At 45.7% G+C, this 24,857-nt stretch overlaps 1 protein-coding gene across 5 annotated transcripts in view; it reads left to right on the top strand.

Moving 5' to 3' along the window:
• LIMK2 (LIM domain kinase 2) overlaps positions 1-24,857 on the top strand; it is a 52,963-nt gene that overhangs the window by 11,636 nt on the left and 16,470 nt on the right. For 2 of the 5 annotated variants that reach the window (XM_058158137.1, XM_058158138.1), the window contains exons 3-7: positions 17,422-17,557; positions 21,223-21,332; positions 22,247-22,435; positions 23,587-23,692; positions 24,245-24,438. In XM_058158137.1, coding sequence (XP_058014120.1) covers positions 17,422-17,557; positions 21,223-21,332; positions 22,247-22,435; positions 23,587-23,692; positions 24,245-24,438 — 735 coding nt within the window. Of the gene's footprint in view, positions 1-14,824; positions 15,205-15,254; positions 15,892-17,421; positions 17,558-21,222; positions 21,333-22,246; positions 22,436-23,586; positions 23,693-24,244; positions 24,439-24,857 lie in introns of those variants that run through there. The other 3 variants (XM_058158139.1, XM_058158140.1, XM_058158141.1) reach the window with 3 other exon arrangements.

Raw genomic sequence — 24,857 nt, 5'->3', positions numbered from 1 at the left:
CTCGCAGCCGTTGTGCGAGGCTGCTGCTGTGACCTTCTGCGCCGCTCCTGTGCAGCTCCGCAAGTCCTGGAGACTCTTCAGCCACCGCGGCATTCGGCCCTGAGTCCCCATTACGTTCAAGCTGGAGGTGGAGGCGCCTGACAAGGGGATGTTGCTGGGAAGGGAATGGTTCCTGCCCACTGAGCTCTGGCTCACCATTACTCCGTGCCGGATGGGACCTGGCTGGGACAGGATCTGGCCTGGAGCCAGTAGCAGGACAGTTGCCAGTTGACGGAGGGCCATTAACACAGCCTGCGGTTGAAACCAGCAGTGACTTGGTGACCGTCCCTAGCCTGATCCAGAGAGAGGTTTGTTCTCTCTCCACTCAGAGGGAGGATGAGAGTCATTTTAGTCCAGATGGACCTTTGGGTCATTTTTTGGCTCAGTGTAGCCATGCCCAACTGTGGCCCTCTTGTGCCTGAGGAGGGTCAGAGATGCCTAGTTGGTCATCTTCCATATCTTCCAAAGTATGCCAAGAGGCCAGTAATGCCTCAGGACTTGTTCTCCTGGGTGGGCTCCCTTCTCTGACTCTGAGAACACTTGCTGCACCCTGGCCAAGAATGTGCTGGTGGCCTTTCTCTTGAGGGAGGGGGGCTGCAGGTGCATGGCGGGGGCCCTGGGCTTTGGTCTGTCCTGCTTTTCCCCCCCCAAGTCTCCCCCTGCACAAAGAAAACAAAGCCTCCCTCCCCTCGAGAAAAAGTTACTGCCCCGTTTCTGTCTCTCAGGCCATTAAGCAAAAACTGAAGCGCCTGGCAAGATAGCCTCAAAGTGACAGGAGGGAAGTTCAAAGATAATATGAGAAAAGTCTTATTTCACAGAAAAGAGTAGTGGAAGCTTGGAGGCAGCTTCCAGTGGAAGTAGTGGTTCAAGTCATCAGTAATTGAGAGGGATAAATGTATGTCCATCATCTGACAAAAAATAAAAATAAAAAATCAATCAAATATAAAAATAATTAAAATAATTATTCAAAACCAAACAAGACCAAACTCCAGTGGCAAATTTGGTGGGCCACTAAATCTTATCAGCTTTTCTATGTTTCTATGATTGGCTTTAAACTGATATTTTTTCCCTTAAACATTGGCAATGCTTCATGGAGACCAGACGTCCATTCCTCTGGGTGTCAAGTGAAGTAGAATGGTTGTGCATTGTTTGTGACACATGATGTTGGGGGGGAGAGAATTTTTTTGGGCTCTGATTCCTGAGTGCACCCTGGCTTTCCCTGTGTTTGTTCCTCTGACCTGGACATAAGCTGGGTGGGGCAGACCTCCAGCTCTGTGGAAACAAACATCCCAGCCCTCTTGATGGTTTCCTTCCCACCCTGTCCTCCCCCATGGCTGCTGCAGGCTGCAGGCTCCCTCCCATGCGGCCCCTTCCGAGCAGTTAATGTGTCACCAAAGGCCTGCCAGGAATGTGCTCAGGTCTCTGTGTCAGGCTTTCTTCGGGGCCAGCCCTCTCCTCGGAGTGGCGCAACCTGCCTAATCTCAGCACAGTCCCTTGAAGAGGCACGTCACCTTCCTCTCCCCTCCTTGGCTGAGCCCAGAGGGCAGGAAGGGCCTGAAAAAGAAGGCGCCTTGCTCATGAACTCTGTGGCCAAGCCCGGCCAAGCTCCAGGTTTGTTCGGTCTTGGGAGGATGTCATGATTCACCAATTCGGGTGGTTCTGAAGTGGCCGTGCGCATGCAGGCTGGGGGATTCTGGGAGTTGGAGTCCACAAGTCTTATAGCACAATGGTGTGCAGCCGTTTTCGTGCTGAGCAGGGCCTTGAATCTGCCTTGTAAATACCAATTTGGATTTCATTGCACTAAATTGTGTTTAAATGATTATGCCCTGCTATTTGTCCTCTTCCGCTGCATTAAATGCTCACCTTGAATTCCTTTTGTATTCGAGTTCAGAGTCCGGCCCTCACCAGGCTGGATGGTCTCCATGGGCTTCTAGAATTCTCAGGAATGGCCAAGCTGGCTGCTGGTTCTAACAGCTGAAATCTACACTTCCGGTTGCGGAGCTTGGAGGAAGGAGAAAGTTCTTCCAGAGATGGTGGTACCAGGGACAGGCATTATTTTCTGCTGTCATTGGACTGCAGTGCCCAGAAGAGACCCATTTCCTTTGTAATAGGGAAGTTGCCTTTAAAATGAGAATGGAATGGAATAGAATGAGCTGTAAGGGACCTTGGAGGTCTTCTAGTCCAACCCCTTGCTCAAGCAGGAGAACCTATACTATTTCAGAGAAGTGACTGTTTAGATCAGGGGTGTCAGCCCACAGGTCGGAAACATCATGCGCAGGCCATGCCCACCCCAGCTCTGCAAAGGAGAAAAACGTTGTGAAACATCTCGTGATGGCAGCGTGACGCAGCGAGTTTGACACCCATGGTGTAGACTCTTCTTAAAAACCTGCAATGATGGAGCGCCCATGATTTCTGGAGGCAAGATGTTCCACTGGTTAATTGTCCTCACTGTTAGGAAGTTTCTCTTTAATTTTAGCATTCCATTATCTGGATGTCTTCTGAATGGGTTGCTAAATATGTTTGTAAATACACTAAATAAATACTCAGCCATGGTTTTCCTGGCATTGAAGTGCACATCCCTGGAAGGGATCCATATTAAATTAGACTGATAAACATTTCATTGAAAAAATGTGTGATTAGGCAAACGTCTATGGAGATTCTCAATCATCCAGGCCATGGTTGTTCCAAAGGTGCTGTTCAAAGGGAAATTAGACTTTCTTGGGGGTTTTTCTTGAAAATGTTTTGCATCTCACCCAAGAAGCATCAAGCCAGCACTAAAGATGCTTCTTGAATGAGAACCAAAATATTTTCAAGAAAAAAACCAAGAAAGTCCAGTGATCATCCAAGAAGCCTTTTTTTTTAGAATAGAATAGAATAAAATAGAATAGAATAGATTTTTTTTATTGGCCAAGTGTGATTGGACACACAAGGAATTTGTCTTGGTGCATATGCTCTCAGTGTACATAAAAGAAAAGATACGTTCATCAAGGTACAACATTTACAACACAATTGATGGTCAACATATCAATATAAATCATAAGGATTGCCAGCAACAAGTTATAGTCATACAGTCATAAGTGGAAAGAGATTGGTGATGGGAACTATGAGAAGATTAATAGTAGTGCAGATTCAGTAAATAGTCTGACAGTGTTGAGGGAATTATTTGCTTAGCAGAGTGATGGCCTTCGGGGAAAAACTGTTCTTGTGTCTAGTTGTTCTGGTGTGCAGTGCTCTATAGCGTCGTTTTGAGGGTAGGAGTTGAAACAGTTTATGTCCTGGATGCGAGGGATCTGCAAATATTTTCACGGCCCTCTTCTTGATTCGTGCAGTATACAGGTCCTCAATGGAAGGCAGGTTGGTAGCAATTATTTTTTCTGCAGTTCTAATTATCCTCTGAAGTCTGTGTTTTTCTTGTTGGGTTGCAGAACCGAACCAGACAGTTATAGAGGTGCAGATAACAGACTCAATAATTTGAATGGCACCTTTGGAATTGTGATTAGACAGTCCCTCTGTCTGTGTGTCTGTCTGTGTTTCTCTCTCTCTCTCTCCATCCATCCATCCTAAATTTCTGTACCATTTTATCAGGACTGCCGTATTCCTGTCTGAGCCATGAACTCTTTCCCTTCAGTGCTGCGAAATGTCCTCTGCTGGAAAGGATAACTTTTATTGACTCTTTGCCAGACTCTTATTCAGAAGCAGACGCTGGTTTCATAAAACAGGGGTCTCCAACCTTGGTCCCTTTAAGACTTGTGGACTTCAACTCCCAGAGTCCCTCAGCCAGCAAAGCTGGTCCCTTTAAGACTTGTGGACTTCAACTCCCAGAGTCCCTCAGCCAGCAAAGCTGGTCCCTTTTAAGACTTGTGGACTTCAACTCCCAGAGTCCCTCAGCCAGCAAAGCTGGTCCCTTTAAGACTTGTGGACTTCAACTCCCAGAGTCCCTCAGCCAGCAAAGCTGATCCCTTTAAGACTTGTGGACTTCAACTCCCAGAGTCCCTCAGCCAGCAAAGCTGGTCCCTTTTAAGACTTGTGGACTTCAACTCCCAGAGTCCCTCAGCCAGCAAAGCTGATCCCTTTAAGACTTGTGGACTTCAACTCCCAGAGTCCCTCAGCCAGCAAAGCTGGTCCCTTTAAGACTTGTGGACTTCAACTCCCAGAGTCCCTCAGCCAGCAAAGCTGGTCCCTTTTAAGACTTGTGGACTTCAACTCCCAGAGTCCCTCAGCCAGCAAAGCTGGTCCCTTTTAAGACTTGTGGACTTCAACTCCCAGAGTCCCTCAGCCAGCAAAGCTGGTCCCTTTAAGACTTGTGGACTTCAACTCCCAGAGTCCCTCAGCCAGCAAAGCTGGTCCCTTTTAAGACTTGTAGACTTCAACTCCCAGAGTCCCTCAGCCAGCAAAGCTGGTCCCTTTAAGACTTGTGGACTTCAACTCCTAGAGTCCCTCAGCCAGCAAAGCTGGTCCCTTTTAAGACTTGTGGACTTCAACTCCCAGAGTCCCTCAGCCAGCAAAGCTGGTCCCTTTTAAGACTTGTGGACTTCAACTCCCAGAGTCCCTCAGCCAGCAAAGCTGGTCCCTTTAAGACTTGTGGACTTCAACTCCCAGAGTCCCTCAGCCAGCAAGCTGGTCCTTTTAAGACTTGTGGACTTCAACTCCCAGAGTCCCTCAGCCAGCAAAGCTGGCTGAGGAACTCTGGGAGTTGAAGTCCACAAGTCTTAAAGGGACCAAGGTTGGAGACCCCTGATCTGAATGATTGAGAATCATTCATTTGCTGGCTGAGGGACTCTGGGAGTTGAAGTCCACAAGTCTTAAAGGGACCAAGGTTGGAGACCCCCGTCATAAGACATTTCCTGTGTCAAGGAGTATCCCGAATCCTTAGTTTGGCTTCAAAGGAGTGTCCGGATGGAATGCCTTAAGACTGCTTGTCTTGTTTGGGCCCTTTGAACTTCTTTGCTTCAAAGTTGCATAATCGCATGATAGAAAAGGAAGGGCAGCCCAGAAGGTCAGGTCTGAGAGTCAGCAATTGTGGATGCTCTGCTTTACAACATAAGGGGGGAGCCCAGTTTGCCAGGAGGATGGGTGGAGTTTTTTTTAAAAAATCCCTCCTCGTTGGAGGGCCAAACTCTCCCCTTTATTGTCCTCTTGCTCTGAAAATCCTTTGAAGATATAAAAATAGGGTTTAAAAATAACTGTCGGCGTCCATACTGCCAATAAATGTTTCTGTTGATATTAATGTGGCTTTTCTGACGAATCGAAAACAAAATAAGCAAATGAAATAAATGCATAACACCACTTCCTGGCCCTGAAATCGAGGGTGATGGTTAGCAGATGGTCAGCCCTCTTGTCCCTCCCCAAGTTATGTTTATTAGAGCAGATAAAATCACAGCTACAAACCTCTTGCATCACTGACCTGACAAATGTTGTAAGAAGCTGTGGCTTTCCTGTCTCTTATGTAACAGGAGAACAAGTTGAAAAAAGATTTTCTCAAAGAATCATGGGCAGAGAAGCACAAAATGATAGAGAGCTACTCTCAGTAAGGCTGCTAACTTGAAATGTCTGAGTGAATGCAAACGTATTTTTCAAATAGACAGCTATTTAAAGTTACAATTGCTAAAACATCTTAGAGAGATTTTTATGCCAGTAAGATTCAAACAGCTTGACCCAATGGTCAGATAGGGGAGGTTCCATTCTATACCATAGAATGGACCTATCTGCAGAGCTAGGAAACTTGGCTCACATACTGATGGATTGTTGTTGTATAAGAGGGGGAGAAGTTCCTGTATTAAACAATTGACCCATTGGGAACCCCATATTAAAACAACACACACAACTTACGTGTGGCCAGAATTTGAAAACAACATTTAATAAGGTGCAGTACTTGAGTAAAATGGTTTGGTTGAGATCGGCGTATGTGTGACTGGTTGAGGTAGATTGTAGGGGTGGTACTGAAATATAATTTTATCTTATTTATCTATATATTAAATAATTGTGTTTTATTCCAATTTCATTTTAAATTGTTTTTATAGGATTTTATTAATAATTTGAGGGATGCGATGGCTCAGTGTCTTAGCCACTGAGCTTGTTGATCGAAAAGTCGGCAGTTCGGTGGTTTGAATCCCTAGTGCCGCATAACGGGGTGAGCTCCCGTGACTTGTCCCAGCTTCTGCCAACCTAGCAGTTTGAAAGCACGTAAAAAAAATGCAAGTAGAAAAAGAGGGACCACCTTTGGTGGGAAGGTAACAGCGTTCCATGCGCCTTTGGCGTTGAGTCATGCCGGCCACATGACCATGGAGACGTCTTTGGACAGCGCTGGCTCTTCGGCTTTGAAACGGAGATGAGCACTGCCCCCTAGAATTGGGAACGACTAGCACATATGTGTGAGGGGAACCTTTACTTTTACCTTATTAATAATTTGTGTTTGGAACTCTGTATTTTGATACAGCCTCTGTGGGCTAATCTAACTAAACTAAACTAACTAATCTCAGATCCTGTGGCTGTCCTGTGCAGCTGCTACACAATATTGGGAAAATACAAGTTTCTGTTTCCCAATTTTAAAAGTTTCTGTTCTTTTTTTAAAATTGGGAAAGGGACGAGACAGGGATGTCCCTTGTCCCCATTATTTTTTATTTTAACTTTAGAAATTCTTCTGAATAAAATATGTGGTTCTGATCGAATAAAGGGAATTAGAGTTAAACATCAAGATTACAGATTAAGAGCTTTTGCAGATGACCTGGTTGTTACTGTATCTCAACCAATATATTCAGCTACTGGTTTAAAAGATATAATTGGTCAGTATGGCAAAGTATCTGGATTTAAGGTGAATCAGCAAAAGACAAAGATGATAACTAAAAATATGAATATACAACAAAAAGAAGAGTTAGAAAGAACTACAGGTTTTGAAATTGTTAAAAAGGTTAAATATTTAGGAATACATATTACAGCTTCAAATGTTAAATTATACAAAAATAATTATGAGGTATTGTGGCAGAAGGTATGGAAAGAAATGGAGAGTTGGAAGAAGTTACAACTATCTTTGTTGGGAAGAATAGCGGCTATAAAAATGAATGTTTTGCCCAGGTTTTATTTTTGTTTCAAATGATACCGGTGCTTAAGAATGATATTAAATTACAGGAATGGCAAAAGGGATTAATAATTTGTATGGATGGGCAAAAACCAAGAATAAAATTAAAAATAATGCAGGATACAAGGAAAGGGGGTCTTAAAATGCCTAATTTAAAATTGTATTATGAAGCAGTTGTCTTATCATTAATTACTGATTGGATTAATTTAACTGAGGAAAGAGTTTTGAATATAGAAGGTTATGGTTTGTTATATGGGTGGCATGCCTATTTATTATATGATAAGAAAGTAGATAAAATATTTAAAAATAATATAATTAGAAATGCATTATTGAGGGTTTGGAGGAAATATCAATATAATTAGATGGAAAGATTCCAATATGGGCAATCCGAGACACATGATAGAAAATATAAATATATATCAAAAGATGGAGGTAGTTACCTATAAAGAACTTCTTTGTATGGAAAAGGGGGAATTACAATTAAAATCTAGAGAAAAGATGGGGGAAGAAGGGAAAAATTATACATGGTTCCAATATGGACAATTACAAGCTAGATGGAAATTAGATCAAAAAATAGGTGTTAAGCAAATTGAGGATAATTTGTTAAAACAAATGAGAGATCAAGGCCAACAGCATATTAAGAGGTTGTATAATGTATTAGTAGAAATAGACTCAGAGACTGAATTGGTTAAGGATTGTATGATTAAGTGGGCACAAAATTTTCAGCAACCAATAATGTTGGAAACTTGGGAAAGAATTTGGGTGAGGAATGTTAAATTTACACAAGCGCAAAATATGAGAGAAAATTTTATAAGATGTTTTATAGATGGCATTTAGACCCCAAAAATTGTCATGTATGTATCCTAATGTACAGGCTAAATGTTGGAGATGCGATTGTGAAGATGCCACTTATTACCATATATGGTGGACTTGTAAAAAGTTAAAGCATTTTGGATTAAAGTATGGTGGATCATGCAGAATATTTTGAAAAGAAGATTAAGTTTACCCGCAGTTCTTTTTACTAGGAATAATTATGGATTGTACAGCTATAGAGACTAAATTGATTTTGAACTTAATAACAGCAAGACTTTTGATTGCTCAATATTGGAAGAAAGAAGAATTACCTACAATTGAAGAATGGACACTTAAAGTATCAAATCTGGCAGAAATGGCAAAATCTCTGCTTACTTGAAAGACTATACACAAGAAAAATATATTTTAGAATGGAAAATGTCGATTGATTATATTCAAAATAAGTATCAGATAAAAAAATATCGAATAGCATATGAGTAAATTTAGGAAATATTTTGTATTAGATATATTTCTGAAGGAGAGGGGAATTGAGAGTGTGATTAAGTGTGGAGAGACTAGAGATTATAATTTAGGAATTATTTTAGATTATGATTGTTAGTTTTGATACCCTGCATTTTGTTCTGGGAAGTCGGGGTGGGGGGTGGGGGGTAAGGGGGAGGGGAATTGGGGGGTTGAGGCTAGAGATGGAGTGATGGTTAATGTACAGGGATTATTGAAGATGTATAAATATAATTAATGTAGGGTCGGGTCTGCCCAGTTACCATTTTAGAACGGTGGGGAGGGAGAAAAGAGAGAGTAGGAGGTAGGAAAGAGGAGAAGAGGAAGGAAGAGGGGTAGAAGAGGGAGAAGGAAGGTGTAGGGTGGAGGGAGGAGAGGATGTAGATAAGAGAAGGAGAGGAAGGTCTGGAAAGTAAAAGAAGGTAGAAGAGGGAAGAGTGTTAAAAAGGGGGGTGGTGACTGGGCAAGCCCGACTAATTGTATATAACTGTACATTGAATGAGTTGTTTGACATGATTGTAAAAATAAAACTTTTTTATGAAAAAAAAATATATTGGGAAAATACAGGTAATTCTACAGTGTTCCCACATACACTGAAACACCTTTTTGAATTGGAAGCGCAGCCTTTCTGCTGCGGGTGTTGAGGATTACTTGAAGGCGAAATAAGTTATCATCATTGGCATCTTGATAACACCAGGATGATCTCACTCGGCAGTTTCATATCAATGACAAAGTGGTGCCCAGAGGGACTTCATGTAAATTTTGAGGAATGATTGTGTCACCAAGGATCCGTTAAATTCTACCCAAAAGATAGGAATGGAACAAGTGCAGTGCAGTACTTCAGTTCCCAAATTCCTTAGTCAGTAGATCTAGAAGATACCTTCCAAATCCAGAAGATACCAATTGATATCAAAAGTTATGGAAAGATTCAGAAAAACCCAACAGTGATACTCTTTGGACTAGGGGCCTCTGGTGGCTCAACAGACTAAGTCTGTCTGTTATTAACACAGCTGCTTGCAATTACTGCAGGTTCAAGTCCCACCAGGCCCAAGGTTGACTCAGCCTTCCATCCTTTATAAGGTAGGTAAAATGAGGACCCAGATTGTTGGGGGCAATAAAAGTTGACTTTGTATATAATATACAAATGGATGAAGACTATTGCTTAACACAGTGTAAGCCGCCCTGAGTCTTCGGAGAAGGGCGGGATATAAATTCAAATAAAAAAAAAATAGTCACGGTCATCTGTCAGGCTGATTAAGGCCATTTCAAGCCCATAGCTGACTTTGGAGCCTGCTTAAAATGGGTCTAGAGGTGATCTGTTTCTCCAAAACACTTGAAGCGGTTTGCCACCACCTTCTCCGTCATCCCTCCCAACCAAGGGACGTTGAAGCCTGGCCTATAATTTTTCCTCATTGAGAAAACCAAGATAGGTTTCTTAAGAAAAGACCCAAACATTGCTGGCCCCCCTGCTGTTCCTCCGTGAGGCTTTGTGGAGCGCAGCAAGACCAGTTCCATAGCAAACTTGCACAATTTTTTTTTTGTTTGTTTACATTTATACCCCGCCCTTCTCCGAAGACTCAGGGCGGCTTACAGTGTATAAGGCAATAGTCTCATTCTATTTTGTATATTTTTACAAAGTCAACTTATTGCCCCCCCAACAATCTGGGTCCTCATTTTACCTACCTTATAAAGGATGGAAGGCTGAGTCAACCTTGGGCCGGGCTCGAACCTGCAGTAATTGCAGGCTACTGTGTTCTTAATAACAGGCTTTTACCAGCGTGAGCTAAACCGGAATTAAATGACTTGTGTTGGGCAGCTGTCCAAAGAGCAGAATCGATACCAAAAGGACAATAGTTTTGGTGCAGCGTTAAAATTTGGGAGTTGCTTGTAACACCCAGTTGGTCAACACACCATTCCATGTCTGCTTTGTCTCTCCCCATATTGGAGGGTTGCTGCCAAAGCACACATTCCTTTAATTCTTGTGTTGCACCTCAGACCAAGCCATTTTGTGAGCAGAGCTGAAACTTCCATTTCCTTTTAGAATACTTTCAAAATGTACCTTTGAGTTCTTGCTGGGAGGAGGGGTAGGGCAAAGTGCCTTTTCAAATTGAGGATCGACAGTCACCATCTAGTTCTCATGCTTGGGTTGGTCCATAAATCCTTAACATGCCATTTTTGACTTCTCCAGAATTCTCCAGGCATGTAGAAACTGGGGACAGGGAAGAACTGGAAATGCCAACATTTGACCAGAGGTTTCAACCGTAAGGTCTGCAGTTCAAAATCTGCCTCCAAGTGGGAAGAGTCGGCTGGATGTTGTCGTTGGTGATAGGTGGTGCATGTGCCAGATTCCTTCCTGCCTTCAGGGTTAAAATGGCTGGTTCCCAGCTGGGAGAACCCGAAGGCTGCAGTCCGATTCCTCCTGCCCTTCAGGGATATGCTAGCGGTCCTCTTTACAGAGAGTCCTCGACTTACAAGCACAATGCAGCCCAAAATTTCCTTTGCTAAGCAAGGCAATTGTTTTGCCCCATTTTATGACCCCTTTTTTGCCACAGCTGTGAAGCGCATCACTATGTCAGGGTTCCAAGTGATAGATCCATAGCAAGCAAAACTCCGAGGCAGATAGATTCCTCAAAGAACGGCTTTATTGGAGATATCATATTGGCACAGATCTGGTGAAAACCGACTCTGAAGGTTCCCGCGGTTCTCATCTAATTAAAAGAGAAAGTTTTCCCACAACCCCAAACCATCAGTCACATGACCCAATCAAGATGCTGTCTGGTTGCCTGGTGACCTCACTCCTCCTTCCTCGGGCCAGGTGTGAGAATGTCCTTGGTTCCCAAGAGGAAGTACTTTTATTTTGGCTACAAAACCTCAGCTATCTCTAATTCCCCCCCTCCCTCTCCCTTAGCTCCATTGTGGCAACACTGAAGCCCCAAGATGGCTACGGTCAGGTCAGCTTCAGGGTTGACACATTTAGTTAAGTAAATCTTACTTAGTTAAGTAAATCCAGCGTCAGCCCATTGCCTTTGCTTGTTGGAAGCCAGATGGGAAGGTTACAAATGGAGACCACCTGAGCCCAGAACAAATGCGACTGTTATGAATATGGGACTGTTGCGAAGTGCCTGGATTTTGATCAGGTGGCCACAGGGGTCCTTGCAATGCTTGTAAATGTGAAAAACATCATAAGCCATTTTTTTCAGGGCCGCTGTAACTTCAGACAGTCTCTAAACAGTTGTAAGTCATGGACTACCTGTATTTTCTCAGTTGTGTGTTGCCTTTTGAGGAAGCTCTCCGTGACAACACATACAGAAAAGTCTGACCCAGCCTGCACTGCAGGGCTGATGTGCATCGCAGAGTACAGCAGAGAAACTTCTTCACATCTTGGGCATGGAATGAGAAGAAAAGCAGGATCCAAATCCAGGGAGGAGAACATCCCAACCAGGCCAGTTGTCTTCTGGAATGGCACAACCAATATGGTTCAGGGTGAAAAAACACAGCATTTAATTATATCCCAGGACTGAATTATGTATGTAACAATTGCCTAATTATACTGAAAAGCAGGAGATTCCCGGCAGCAATAAGTCCTGATCCATATATCCACACAGATAGTCTCCGAAATCCATTACTAGCAGCTGTTGGAATAAGTGTGGATGTCTTTCAAAAAAGGAAGGCTGATTTCTGGAAGATGAGACCCGTTTGTGGTTATATTCTTCTTCCAGGATTGGAGGTGGCAGTTGAGAAGCTTGTGTATTTGTGTTGGTGTTTCCGGGAGGGCATCTGATTGGCCTCTGTGACTGGGCCATGCATGCCTTTGGACTGGTGCCCTGGGCTGTGAAGTATGGACTACCTCCACAATGGTCTACCCCTGCCTGGCTTAATAGTCTATACACACACATCCACCAAAGAGGATATTGCATCCCTCAAGGCCAAAAACTACAAAGGTGGCAATTAGACTCTAACATTTGCATATCAGTGATTGCATCACCTCTGTAGATGTCACAGGCTACATAAATAAAGTAGCTGCCCTCAGCCTTTGTTCAGCAAAAAATGTCTGGTTTTCACATAGAATTCAAACAGACACTAAATATTTGGAGAGTTTGCAATTTTGTTGTCCCTGAGATACCATTTAACAGAGGAAAGGGAGATGTGGGGCATGGATCTCAAAGCCCCTGAGGCCCTGTTCCTATAGTAAAGTTCTCTGAGTTGCTCACAACAAGAGATAAGTGTTGTATCTTATGATTCATGATGAATGTATTTATGATGTTTATCACTTATATCTTTTATGTACACTGAGAGCTTATGCACTGAAGACAAATTCCGTGCGTGTCCAATCAACACTTGGCCAATAAAGAATTCTATTCTATTCTATAAATCAAGCAGAATTTCAATGAGAATTTTAAAAAAGCAATCATCGCAGAAAAGGAAAGTCTTGAGGCATAAAAATAGCCTAAAGCTAAGGCAGGTTCAGAAACCTGCAGAGCAAACATAGTGTGGACACGACCATTCTAGGTGCTAATTGTATTCTCTGGGGAAGACATTGCAGAATTGGGGTACCATGGAACTGGAAAGACCCTTACCAATAGCCAGGTGCTCCTGCATCTCCTCTGGCCCTTAAGAAGAGCTCTGAAAAACTCCCAACGAGTTTGGGTGAATGCAAGCAGGGGGGAAATTCTGTGCTATGAAGAACCTTAACAATCCAAATCTCATGGAAAAGATGTTTTAGGATTCAGTGCAGTTGGAGGAGACCTAGAATCCGGCTCTGATCTCCCATTCCAAGTTAGCTGTCTCAGCCTTACTCTGACCTCACTACAATTTGGGAATGGTTTTGAAAACTGGTTCCAAATATGATGCATTGCAGTATTCAAGATAGGAAATTCCAACACAAGGAGCACCGAAACAATAATACCGTATCCTTGTCCCAGGAGTGCTGTAGCTGGAATTTCCACTTATTCTAATAAAGGATTTTCACGTCCATCAGGCTCCTACAAATGCTCCAACAAGGAGGACAATTCATGAGTGCTTTTTAGATTATGTGCTTCAAGAAGATTATTTTTCAAGAAGTAGGGTCCGTAGCCTTCCATAGACTTATCATCAGTTATTAGGCAAATAAGCTGCCTACTAAATACTTTCTACTCGAAGTATGAACACAAAGAAGTTACGCCACCTTCTGAAATTAACCATTCAAAGAATATTGGAACCATCCAAAAGTAGTTCTTACGGCTCCAACTTACTTAAATTTAAAGGAGAATATTAGTAGCTCAGGGTTGAAATGAGGGCTCCTTGGGTTAACCAAGCTCAGTGAGCGCCAAGGACCCCTTACTTAACTTTCCAGAAGGGTATGATGGCTAATAGCATCAAAAGCTACTGAGGAGCCCAAGGAGAGCTTGCAGGATTATGTTTCCTCTGCCTCCTAGCAACCATTTCACCCCTGAGACAAGAACATTCAGAAAAACTGCATCTGGAAAACCAATACCAGCTAAGGCTGCCACCAACCTCTTGCCCAAAGAAGAAATAACAGATGTGAAAGAGAATTAGCCAAAAGATCTACAGGATAAAGAGTTGAAAGAAATATCATCTGATGCTGAAATATAAAGAAATGTTGAGAATATAAAGAAATATTGTTGAAATACTTGGTGGGTGGGGTAGAATGGGGAGTTATAAAGTAGGGATAACAGTTAGTGGAAATGCTGATAAGCCAAGAGAATGACCTGGAAAATGATTGCATTCTGGATTTATGGATTGATAAATCCGAGAAGCTTTTAAGATGGGAAAAAGAAAAACTGAAGAGAGATTGAATTCTGAGGCAGCATCTGAATAAAGTTCAAGATTGCTAGAAGCAAAAGAAAGGAGTAAAAAATTGGCTTGTTTGACCAAACTTAAACCAAGACATATTAGTGTAAAATTCTGAGAACCCTTATGGACATTTTGCTGATACGAGGACTGAAATGATAACGGTTTATGGGTTTGCGGATGAATAAGAAGTAACATATGGAAAGAAGAGAGATCCTTGCATGTAACCTCTAGCGGACCTGTCTGTATTTTTATCAGAAGCACCTACAAAGCTAACCAAAGTTACTAAATTTGTGCTTATTATGAAGATTGAAAATCACTTTCTTTTTTCATATTTTTTTCCTCTTTTCTCTGGCACTTTGTATTCTCTCTTTATTTTTCTTCTCTTCTGGGTTTGTATAGTCTTCTATTGTTGTTATCTTAAAGACTTTCAGCAACATTAAAAAGGAAAAAAAAAAGAAAATAATGCCAAGTGTCATAGCAAACTTTGGCTGTCTGGCTTGATTTGGCCTCTTGTCTTGGAGGCAGCTTTCTCCTTTGCAAGAGCTTCATACCCTCCAGGGTTTCCGCAGCTGCAATTCCACCCTTTGCAGATTGGTTGTTACCTCCCAATTGTTCAGGTATCCACCTCTCGGCAGAAGGAAGCTCCTCCTGGGAACTTGGTGCCTCAGCCAGTCTTGACTTCCTTGGGTGGCCCCTCCACAAGTACGTAGGCCCTCCCGGACGATTGCAAGTTGAACTGCCCTTTGGGCCGTTCTGGGGAAGGAGACCATGAGAGCTGGGCCAAGCCCACCGAGGAACCCCTGCTGGCCCAGCATCTGGCATTCCCGTGCGAACACCTGAAACCCTTCAGGAGCTGAAGTGCACTTTTGCGAGGGCTGAGTAGACGCAGTTGGACAGGTTTGCTGCTGAGCTGGTTTGGCCAGTGCTCTGGAGATGGGAAGCTACTTGTCTGCCTGGGCTTATGTCACTCTAAGGAAGCCCTTTTGGTAAGTCTGCCTTCCCCCTTGCCTTGTCTGCCTAGTAGACCTTGTTTGCGAAGAGGGCACCCAGCGATGTCGGTGCCTGGAAGCCCTTCCTCCATCAGTCTTCCTCCTGCTTAGCTTGGAGGCTGGGTGAAGAAGGGAGGATAACTGCAGGTGCCTTTTGCCTGTTTTGCTCTGTGATAAGATTTTCTGTCCATGGGGCAGATGAAAAGATGTGAAGAGAAGGACCAGGGGAGACATGACACAGCAGTCTTCCAATATTTGAGGGACTGCCACAGAGAGGAGGAAGGGGGTCAAGCTGTTTTCCAAGGCACTCAAAGGCCAGACAAGGAATAATGGTTGGAAGCTGATCAAGGCAAGATTCAACCTAGAATGAGACATTTTCTGACAGCAAGAAAAATCAACCCATGGAACAGAAGTTTCCCTTAGAAGTTGTGGGAGCTTCATCACTGGAGGCTTTCAAGAAGAGACCGGACGGCCATCTGTCAGAAATGGTGTAGGCTGCTTGGGTGGGGTTGGACTAGATGATCCCAACTCTGTTAATCTGTAAAGTGGAAAGTAATAATTTATTACTGAAGAGGCGGTTGCAACTTTATACATGAACTCCATATGTGATTGAACTCAATATGTTATTGGAATATAACATCGATCCATTATTCCTGGCCTGGTGGTAAACATTAGTGATCAGTGGTACGTAGCGTCTATGAATATTAGTATCCATAAATGCCTCTCTTTGTATTCCCCACGAGCCCCAGATTGTTAGAAAGTAAAATTGGAGGGAACCCCTTTTTCTTTCGAAGTCTTTCTAACAATCTGGAGAAAGGATAGAGGGTGAGTGTAGCAGGTGAAGAGCATTTTTGGTACTGGAGGGGGTGGCAGTGAGCAGTTTTATTCATGGACTTTGCGATAACCGTTCATTGTTATCAAGGTTCCCAACATGGCAGCCTTTCAGTTTTTAATTACTGTGTGTATTTATATTTTATCTGCCTGTTCACCGCCCTGAGTCCTTCGGGAGAAGGGCGGTATACAAATTAAAATATTATTATTATTATTATTATTATTATTATTCAGTGAAGGCAGCTGTGTCTTTCCCTCCCAATTCTTTCTGTTCTCGCCTATCTCAAAAGGCGGCCTTTCTCCTGTGCAGGGAAGAATATAAAGAACTTATAAAGGAGTGCTGATGGTCAGAAGCTGTCAGTCAGCTACGAAGCCAACACAGAAATAGCCACTGGTTTTCTTTCGGTGTAGAGTACTTCGAATCTGGGTTTGAAACTTAGCGTGCTGTTTTGTCAGTTCGGTGTAGATTGCAAAATACGTAAAGATTTGAATCAGTTCATGACATCTATTCTAGACGGAAGTGATTTTCTCTTTTATGCAACAATAGAGACTTCTTTTAAAATAAATCAAAAATATCACTGAGCGTAAGGAAAAGGGATACCTGAGGCCTGCTTCCAGAACACCTTCCTTGGAAACCACAGGTAAATTTAGAAGGACCTGAACAATGCAATGCCTCCTTGAGGGGATTTGCTATCTTTTCCAGGAGGAGGAGAAAGACAGTTTTGAAATCTTGCTAAGGATCCGGCGGCAGGAGTGTTTGTCGCAAAGTGTTCGGAATCACTGCAAGAATTTATTTATTTTGTTTCCAGTCTGGGGTTCTTTGGTATTTTCTTGCTTAGTGACAGCTTAGAGTTTTCCAGTCTCTTTCCTTGCTGCTCAGGAGTAACTGCAGCTGCTCCAGGGGGGCTTTCAGTAGAGCACAGACTCCAAGCTATTTTCCTCAGGGTCCACCTTGCAAAAGATGCTTCTTGGTTCCCAGCAGATGGAAAGAAGCCTTTGCTTATTTCTATGAAACCCCCCCCCCTTTGCCTCTGGTTGGAAGAAGTCAAACCAGAGGTTGGGTTTTCTTGCTGGATTCTCCTTCACCGTCTCTTTCCCAGGCCCAAGAGATGGGAATAGTTGCAGGCTTTCTCTATGAAAAGCAAGCAACATTAATTGGGGCTCGGATTAGTACATATGGTTATCTACCTACCTCATTCCATCCATCATATTTAGAAACTGCCCATCTCCTTCATGGAGGGATCATGGGTTGTACGTGCAAATAAAATGTTAAAAGCATAAAAGATGAATGTAAAAAAAAAATAGGGAAGAGTAGTTAAAAACGTGACATTAAAATGGTGCCCAGCAAATAAAACACCCAGCCCTCTTTTTTTTCCCTGCCAGCTGCTCCGAGTGCCAGGATCACCTCACCAACTGGTACTATGAGAAGGATGCCAAGCTGTACTGCCCCAAGGACTATTGGCGGAAGTTTGGGGAGTCTTGCCATGGCTGCTCGCTGCTGATGACAGGCCCCGTCATGGTAAGTCTTGTCCTGTACTCTCCCTCCCCATAGCCAGCTGGCATCCCTGGCTTCCCTGTGGGGGAAACAAATTGCCTTCCTTAGCCACAGAGGTGGCATTGTGGGCTTCTCCCTGAAGGGGCATATAAACCTCTACCTCCCAGCAAGCAGGGTCCTGTCTTTCAGGAAACAGCCACCTGAGGAGGCATCCTCTCAACATCCCAATTGAGAGTCTCAGCCATCCAGGTCACAGGTGTCTCAAAGGTTCTTTTATCGAACGGCAGCTTCCTTGAGGAAGAAGAAGATGTTCTCATCCAAGGAGCATCATCAGTTGTGACTGGATGGTGCAGGGATGGAAAGATAGATTCTGACAGGATGTGTGCGCGCGGAAGGATTGTATTTCTTTGCAGTCATTTAGTTGTTAACTCTCTGTCTCTGAGACCCATAGCAATAGCCCTTAGACTTATATACCGCTTCACAGTGCTCTACAGCCCTCTCTAAGCGGTTTACAGAGTCAGCCTCTTGCCGCCAACAATCTGGGTCCCCATTTGACCCACCTCAGAAGGATGGAAGGCCGAGTCAGCCTTGAGCCTGGTGAGATTTGAACTGCCGAATTGCAGGCAGCTGGCAGGCAGCAGAAGTAGCCTGCAGTACTGCACTCTAACCACTGCACCACAGCGGCTCTTTTAAGCCGTTGAGGGTACTTGGGGGTTTGGGACACCTGAATCACCCTAACAACATTGAATTTTAAAGCCCCAAATCGCTTCATTTTATGAGTTGCAGCTTCAAACGCTTGGCCCTTTCAAGGGTTGGGTGCCAGATTGGAGGAAGGGACACTTGTGTTTCTCAAACTTGCAATGTTAAGGAGTGTGGATTTCAACTCCCAGAATTCCTCGGCCTTAACCCCACCCATTAAAAGCCAGAAGGGTCACGGGGCTGGAAGAATAGCTTTTTAGTGTCCTGGAATCAGGTTTCCTACGTGGGTGGGGGTGGAGGAGGACCCCTCTGGGGGAAAGCATGGGGTCAGAAGCATGGCAAAGCCAGGTCACCTGCATGGTGGGAGGCATGTTTTCTTTGGGAAGCCTTTTATTTTAAAACAGTGCTAATCTCACCTGAGGGCTTTAGCTATTGTCCCCGGTCTCAAAAGTGCTGAGAAAGAGCCCATCTCAGGCCTAGGGAACCCAGGGGGTTGAATTCACAGAGGACACTGGCTGAGGGCTGAAACCTGGTTGTGGCCACTAGAGGGCCCTCTTGGGCTGGCGGGGGGGGGGGAGCCAGGGTTTGCTTCCATGCTGGCCTTGGGGGTTGAGACCACCGTTTGGTGCTTGGGGAGAAGCTGCAATATGGAGGAAGCCCTCCTCCCTCTACATGTAGCAGTAGATGCTTTAGCTGGGGAGACGAGTCTCTTGGTTTTATCGTTTCTTTTTTTCAAAGCTACGCAACCCTTTTAGGCAGTTGAGAGAGGGTGAGGAGGGTGAGCAGCCCCGGGTTCTGTTCCCCTTCCCTGCTTTGGTCCTGGGATCGAGGGCGGCTTCCCTGCCGTCTTCACAAGTGCAAGGCGAGCAAGAGGACGGACCGGTAGGTCAGCTGAGTTTACAGTCTCCCTCCCAAATCCTAGCAGTCCGTAGGAGGGTATTTAGTGAGCAAGAAGTCTGATTAAAGCTAAGCAGGCTTTAATCAGAGTAATTTCCCCAGACAATTCCTGAGATTTCCCTTCCTGGAATCAGCCACCCGTCCCTGGTTCCTGTGCTGGCTTGTCAATCCCTGCCTCTTTTCCCAAACAGCAGCAGCTGCTTTGTGGTTTAGCGCCTCGTTTCCTGCTCTCAGTTGGGATGGCCCCTCCGCCTTAACTCAGCCTCTCCTAGCCAGCTGCCTTCCAGCCCCACCATAACATAACATAACATAACATAACATAACATAACATAACAGAACAGAACAGAACATAACATAACATAACATAACATAACATAACATAACATAACATAACATAACAACAGAGTTGGAAGGGACCTTGGAGGTCTTCTAGTCCAACCCCCTGCCAAGGCAGGAAACCGTACACCATTTCAGACAAATGGCTATCCAACATTTTCTTAAAAATTTCCAGTGTTGGAGCATTCACAACTTCTGCAGGCAAGTTGTTCCACTTATTGATTGTTCTAACTGTCAGGAAATTTCTCCTTAGTTCTAAGTTGCTTCTCTCCTTGATCAGTTTCCACCCATTGCTTCTTGTCCTGCCCTCAGGGGCTTTGGAGAATAGTTTGACTCCCTCTTCTTTGGGGCAACCCCTGAGATATTGGAACACAGCTATCATGTGTCCCCTAGTCCTTCTTTTCATTAAACTAGACATACCAATTTCCTGCAACCGTCAAGAACCATCAAGAACCAGAGTTTACCGAGGGGTCGCCAACTGGCCCCTTGCTCTCTTCTCTCCTGGGGCCATCTCCCCCGTCGTGTGCTCTGTGCAAGAGTGTGCAAGGAGTCACTGATCCTGAGGCATCTCTGGGACCTGAGATTTCAGAGAGTGGCAAAATTCTGGCTCGACAGCAACTGCTGAGTCTGCATTCAGGAAAAGGGCAAAAGCACCATTGGGGTTTCCCTCCATCTTTCTAGAGCAGGGGTGTCCAAAGTTTTTTTGGTGAGGGCCAAATACAGAAAAATAAGCAAAGGCCCGGGCCACACCATTGAACGAGGGGGGGGGGGGGCTAATTTTTTGTACCAGTTCTGTGGGCGTGGCTTATTTTGGGGTGTGGCTTGGTAGTCATGTGACTGGTGGGCGTGGCTAACTGCTCATGTGACTGAGTGGATGTGGCTATGGGCATAGCAACTACTCAGAGGGCTAAAAAAAGTAATTTTTGACCAGTCCTCACACTTATGACCATCCTCACATTTATGCCCATTGCAGCATTTTTAACAACCATATCACTCATTTCACAACTGCTTCTCTTCACCACGGTTACAAGATAGGGTGCAAAATGTAAAGATAGTTGTAGGTGTGAGGACCAGTCAAAAGTGCGCCTCCTCCGCCCCCTCCCTTCGTTATTCCCTGCCCAAGGGGTGGAGGCGCGAGGAGCCTCGCCAGGCGGCCCGAGGAAGGCGAGGGTAGAACTGCTGGGGTCAGGCACGGCCAGCAGCCTCTTTCCCGCTCGCCGCCCCCTCCTCCGCCCCCTCCCTTCGTTATTCCCTGCCCAAGGGGTGGAGGCGCGAGGAGCCTCGCCAGGCGGCCCGAGGAAGGCGAGGGTAGAACTGCTGGGGTCAGGCACGGCCAGCAGCCTCTTTCCCACTCGCCGCCTCACCTGTTTCTCGATGGCTGTCACTGCTGCCACGCGTGTCCGACATGGGGAGGCGCGAGGAGCCTCGCCAGGCGGCCCAAGGAAGGCGAGGGTAGAACTGCTGGGGTCAGGCATGGCCAGCAGCCTCTTTCCCGCTCGCCGCCCCCTCCTCCGCCCCCTCCCTTCATTATTCCCCGCCCATGGGGAGGAGCCGCGAGCCTCGCAGCGAACCACCGGGCAAGTACCGGGAGGCGGCTGAAAAGGGCCATATTCAATTATACTTTCAGAATTTGCTGCGGGCCAATAAAAACTGACCCGCGGGCCGCAGTTGGCCCGCGGGCCGTAGTTTGGACACCCCTGTTCTAGAGCATCCTCACTTTTCTTCCTGACCATCCTGCACGTCCCTTTTCCTGGCAGGTGGCTGGGGAGTACAAGTACCACCCGGAGTGCTTTGCGTGCATACGATGTAAAGTGATCATTGAAGATGGAGACACCTACGCTTTGGTGCAGCACTCGGCTCTTTACTGGTAAGGAGAAGAGGCGACGCTCAGCCGTGGGTTTGGGTGGCTCTCTGGGACAGGGGAAGTCTTCTGCTCTGTGCTTGGCCCTCGTCTGCCCTGACACCAAGAAGTGAGAATGGCAGGAAATGTTTGTGTGTCTCCCCCTTGCATTCACCAGAGAGGGGAGGGACCTCAAGAGTGCCTTCCGGTCCTCAACCCCTCTGGCTGGGCATTAGGAGCATGGAGAGTCAGTGGATCTTCAGGGCATCAAGTAAGGAAAGGCTGCCCGAGACGGTTCTGCTTTCCCGCTCTTCATATCCATGGGCCAAGATGGAGCAGGCCCTGCTGGGGCCTAGGATTTGGGAACAGGAATCAGGCGATCTCTGCTGTTTGTAAGAGACGGCGGGTAATCCATTGGCCAGCTGCCTTCAAGTGGTCATGCCACCCAGATCTCTTGAGTGCCCACTAAAGGAGAAGGCTGGAAAGTGGAGGGTGGTCCACATGTAGTATAGTATAGGATAGCCTTTATTGTCATTGTACATCATGTATTCAATGAGATTGGTTTTAGCCTCAGTGGTGCAATTGTCTTGGAATTCCTTTGAAACAAAGTGAAACATGGACCTTGTGTTCCCTCACTGGCCAGCCAAGCTGCCCCTTGGATCCTTAGCCTTGGAATCTTGATGGTTTCCCTCTTCCTGGCCACCGTGGTCCTACGTGGGGAGATAACCCTGGGGGCAAGGGGGTGTCAGAATACCAAGGAGGGAATGTCAGAAGCAAAGCTGTCTGAATCTAGGCCTTTTTTTGCAACCAGCAGCACCGTAGGGAAGCTCAAGGCTTTAGACGGGCAGCTTCCTAGCTGAGAGCCTGGGCATGGAAAGCGTTCGTGGCCTTTTCTCTCCTCTGGTCTAAACTAATAGCAGAATCCCATTCTCCTTTTTCAGTGGCAAATGCCATAACCAGTTTGTGCTGACGCCAATGCTAGAAAAACTGTCAGTGGAGCCTCTGTGTGAACAGCTGCCCTACACTTTGACTCTTCTCTCCATGCCTGCAGCCACCAACGGCGAAAGGGGGTTTGCTGTGGCTGTGGAAGGGGGCTGCTCCCCCTATGCTGCTACTGTGGAAGTGAAGGAGTGAGTATGAAGCTCTCAGAGCTGTGAAATGCGTGGGGTTTTGCTCTGGTCTAGGCATTGAGAGATCCAAATTCATAGTCGTGTGGCTTTGTATTTTCATTCAAGCTTCTGACATGCATGTGGCTCCTGTCACCTTGAGTGATAATCTTCATTGGGAAAGTAGCCCCTTTTGACCCTCTCAGTGACACTAATGCCATTCATGGCCAAAGTATCTTCCTCTGTACCTTGAAAATTGGAGGCATTGTGTAGAAATCATTCTGCTCGTGAATTCTTCCAAATGGATCCCTCAAAAGGACTCAAATACGATGCATTTGCAACACGTCGCCATTGTTAATTGATAAGGCGCCTGTGAACTGTCTCACCTGTAACCTGCATCTGCATAATCTTTGCCTCACCCCACTTTCAGTCTTGCATCAGTCCGATACCAGCAGATGCAATGCAGTCTTGCATCTACCTTTGAGAGAAAAAAAATTCTTAGTTGGAAGAAGTGATGCCAGACTCCTCCCCACAAAACCTATCACGTTTATTAGCTGCCCATCTTGCTGTGGGGCTACTCTGGGCAGCTTACAACAATTTAAGACCAGAGGATGCACTTCACTTCCCCCTACCCCATCTCTCCTCCCATCCCTGCCCTTTTGGCTGCCCGGCACTTCCATCCTCGCCCACCCCTGCCACCCCCTTCACTATCATCTTCCTCCCAGCTGCTCCAGCTGAGGCAATTGCTGGCCCTCCCAGCAGTGGGAGGGAGGGAGGGAGGGAGGAAGAAGATAGCAAAGGTCAGCTGGGGCTGGCAGGGGTAGGTTGTGATGGAGTGTGAGGTGTACTCAAAGATAGGGAGAGGGGTAGGCAAGCGGGAGGGGGCTTGAAGCCTACTGTGTGGTCATAATAAATACAGCTGTGAAACACCCAAATGATGATGATGTGTCTCTAGGGGCCCTGGAACAGCTGTAACTGAGGACTGTTCCTAACCATCATTCGTTCATCGCTATTGTAACTGTCACTGAACAAAAGGTCATTAAGAGAGGATTACCTGTCCTCCTTCCTTCCCAGGTGGCTTGCATCGCTTGCACTTTTTTCTCTCCCTTTTGCTGTCTGGTTCCTCATAGAGGCAGATTTTTCTGATCTCAAGTCATGTTTTTCTCTGTGTGCAGAGTCAACCGAAGGCACATCAGCCCTGATGTCCAAAATGCCATTCACCCTGGGGACAAAATCCTGGAGATCAACGGAAACCCAGTCCGCACATTACAAACCGAAGAGGTAGGTTCTTATTTCCTGCTGCCTCGTAACTGAGAGGGAACCCAAAGCCTCTTGGGGCAGGAAGGAGCTGGGTTTGGCAGCCCCCGCTAGGTAGTTGTGCAAGTCCTTCTTTCCTCTGAAAACGTGAAGAGATGCTGAGAGGGAAGAGAAGAGCAGGCTGGTTGAAGGGCCGGAGTGGGGGGTTGGCCTGATGCTTCAGAAGACTTGACTTCTTCCTTAAGGTGGTGTTTTAAAACAAAAATAGGAGTTTTTTGTCTTCCCGAGTGCCAGTCAAAAAACTTGCATATGCTGTTTTTGATTTTCATCGCAGATTTATATGACATAAATAAAGGAGCCCTGATCGATCAGGAAAAGTGGCTTAAACAGAGCCAAGACACGTTTTTAATTAAACTCAGCCCAGCTGCTTCTTAAGAAAATGAGCCGCCAAAGAAACTGAGCTCCTTCACCCAACCCTCCCCGTCCCAGGTTGATGGAGGAAGATTGTGGATCTGTTGTTTTGGAAACCTTTTCCCAGCACGGGATTCCCAATTCCCTGACCTCTTTACTTCTCAGGTCAAAGAACTGATTCACAAGACGACTCAAACCCTTCAGCTGTTAATCGAACATGACCCGGTCTCTCAGCGCTTGGACCGGTTGCGCCTGGACTCCCGACTGTCTGGGGGCAATCAGAAGCCCTCCACCCCTTCTATTTCTGCCTTGGAGCTCAAGAAGAACCTGGAAGGGACCCTGCGGCGACGCTCCCTCAGGTAACGTCCTCCGGACTCCAGAATGGCCTGCTAATCTCCAGCTGGGAAGTGGCGCACAAGCAAGTGCTGCCCATTGGCCATAACCGTCCTTGGAGGTGGCCAAAGCAGGGAACTGACCCTGCCAGAATGCTGCTTAATTGACCTGAGCTCTAGTAACAGATTCTCAAAAGCCTGATCGGGTTCGCCCTTCCCTCCCTCCCTCCCTCCCACAACTCAGGGTGGACTCAGTCTGAGCTGCTTCCTGGTGTTCATTTCTCAGGCTTTAATCATGTTGCTGAACATGTTGGGACGGTGTCCACCGGGTAGTTTCTGCAAGGCTGTATCTCTGGCTCTCTAGAGCAGGGTCTCCAACCTTGGCAACTTTAAGCCTGGAGGACTTTAAAGACTTGGCAACTTTAAGCCTGGAGCCTCCCAGAATT

Source organism: Ahaetulla prasina, chromosome 15, assembly GCF_028640845.1.
Source record: "Ahaetulla prasina isolate Xishuangbanna chromosome 15, ASM2864084v1, whole genome shotgun sequence".
Lineage (NCBI taxonomy): Eukaryota > Metazoa > Chordata > Lepidosauria > Squamata > Colubridae > Ahaetulla > Ahaetulla prasina.
Note: the sequence above shows the minus strand (reverse complement) of the source record. Positions and strands in the feature narration are given on the sequence as shown.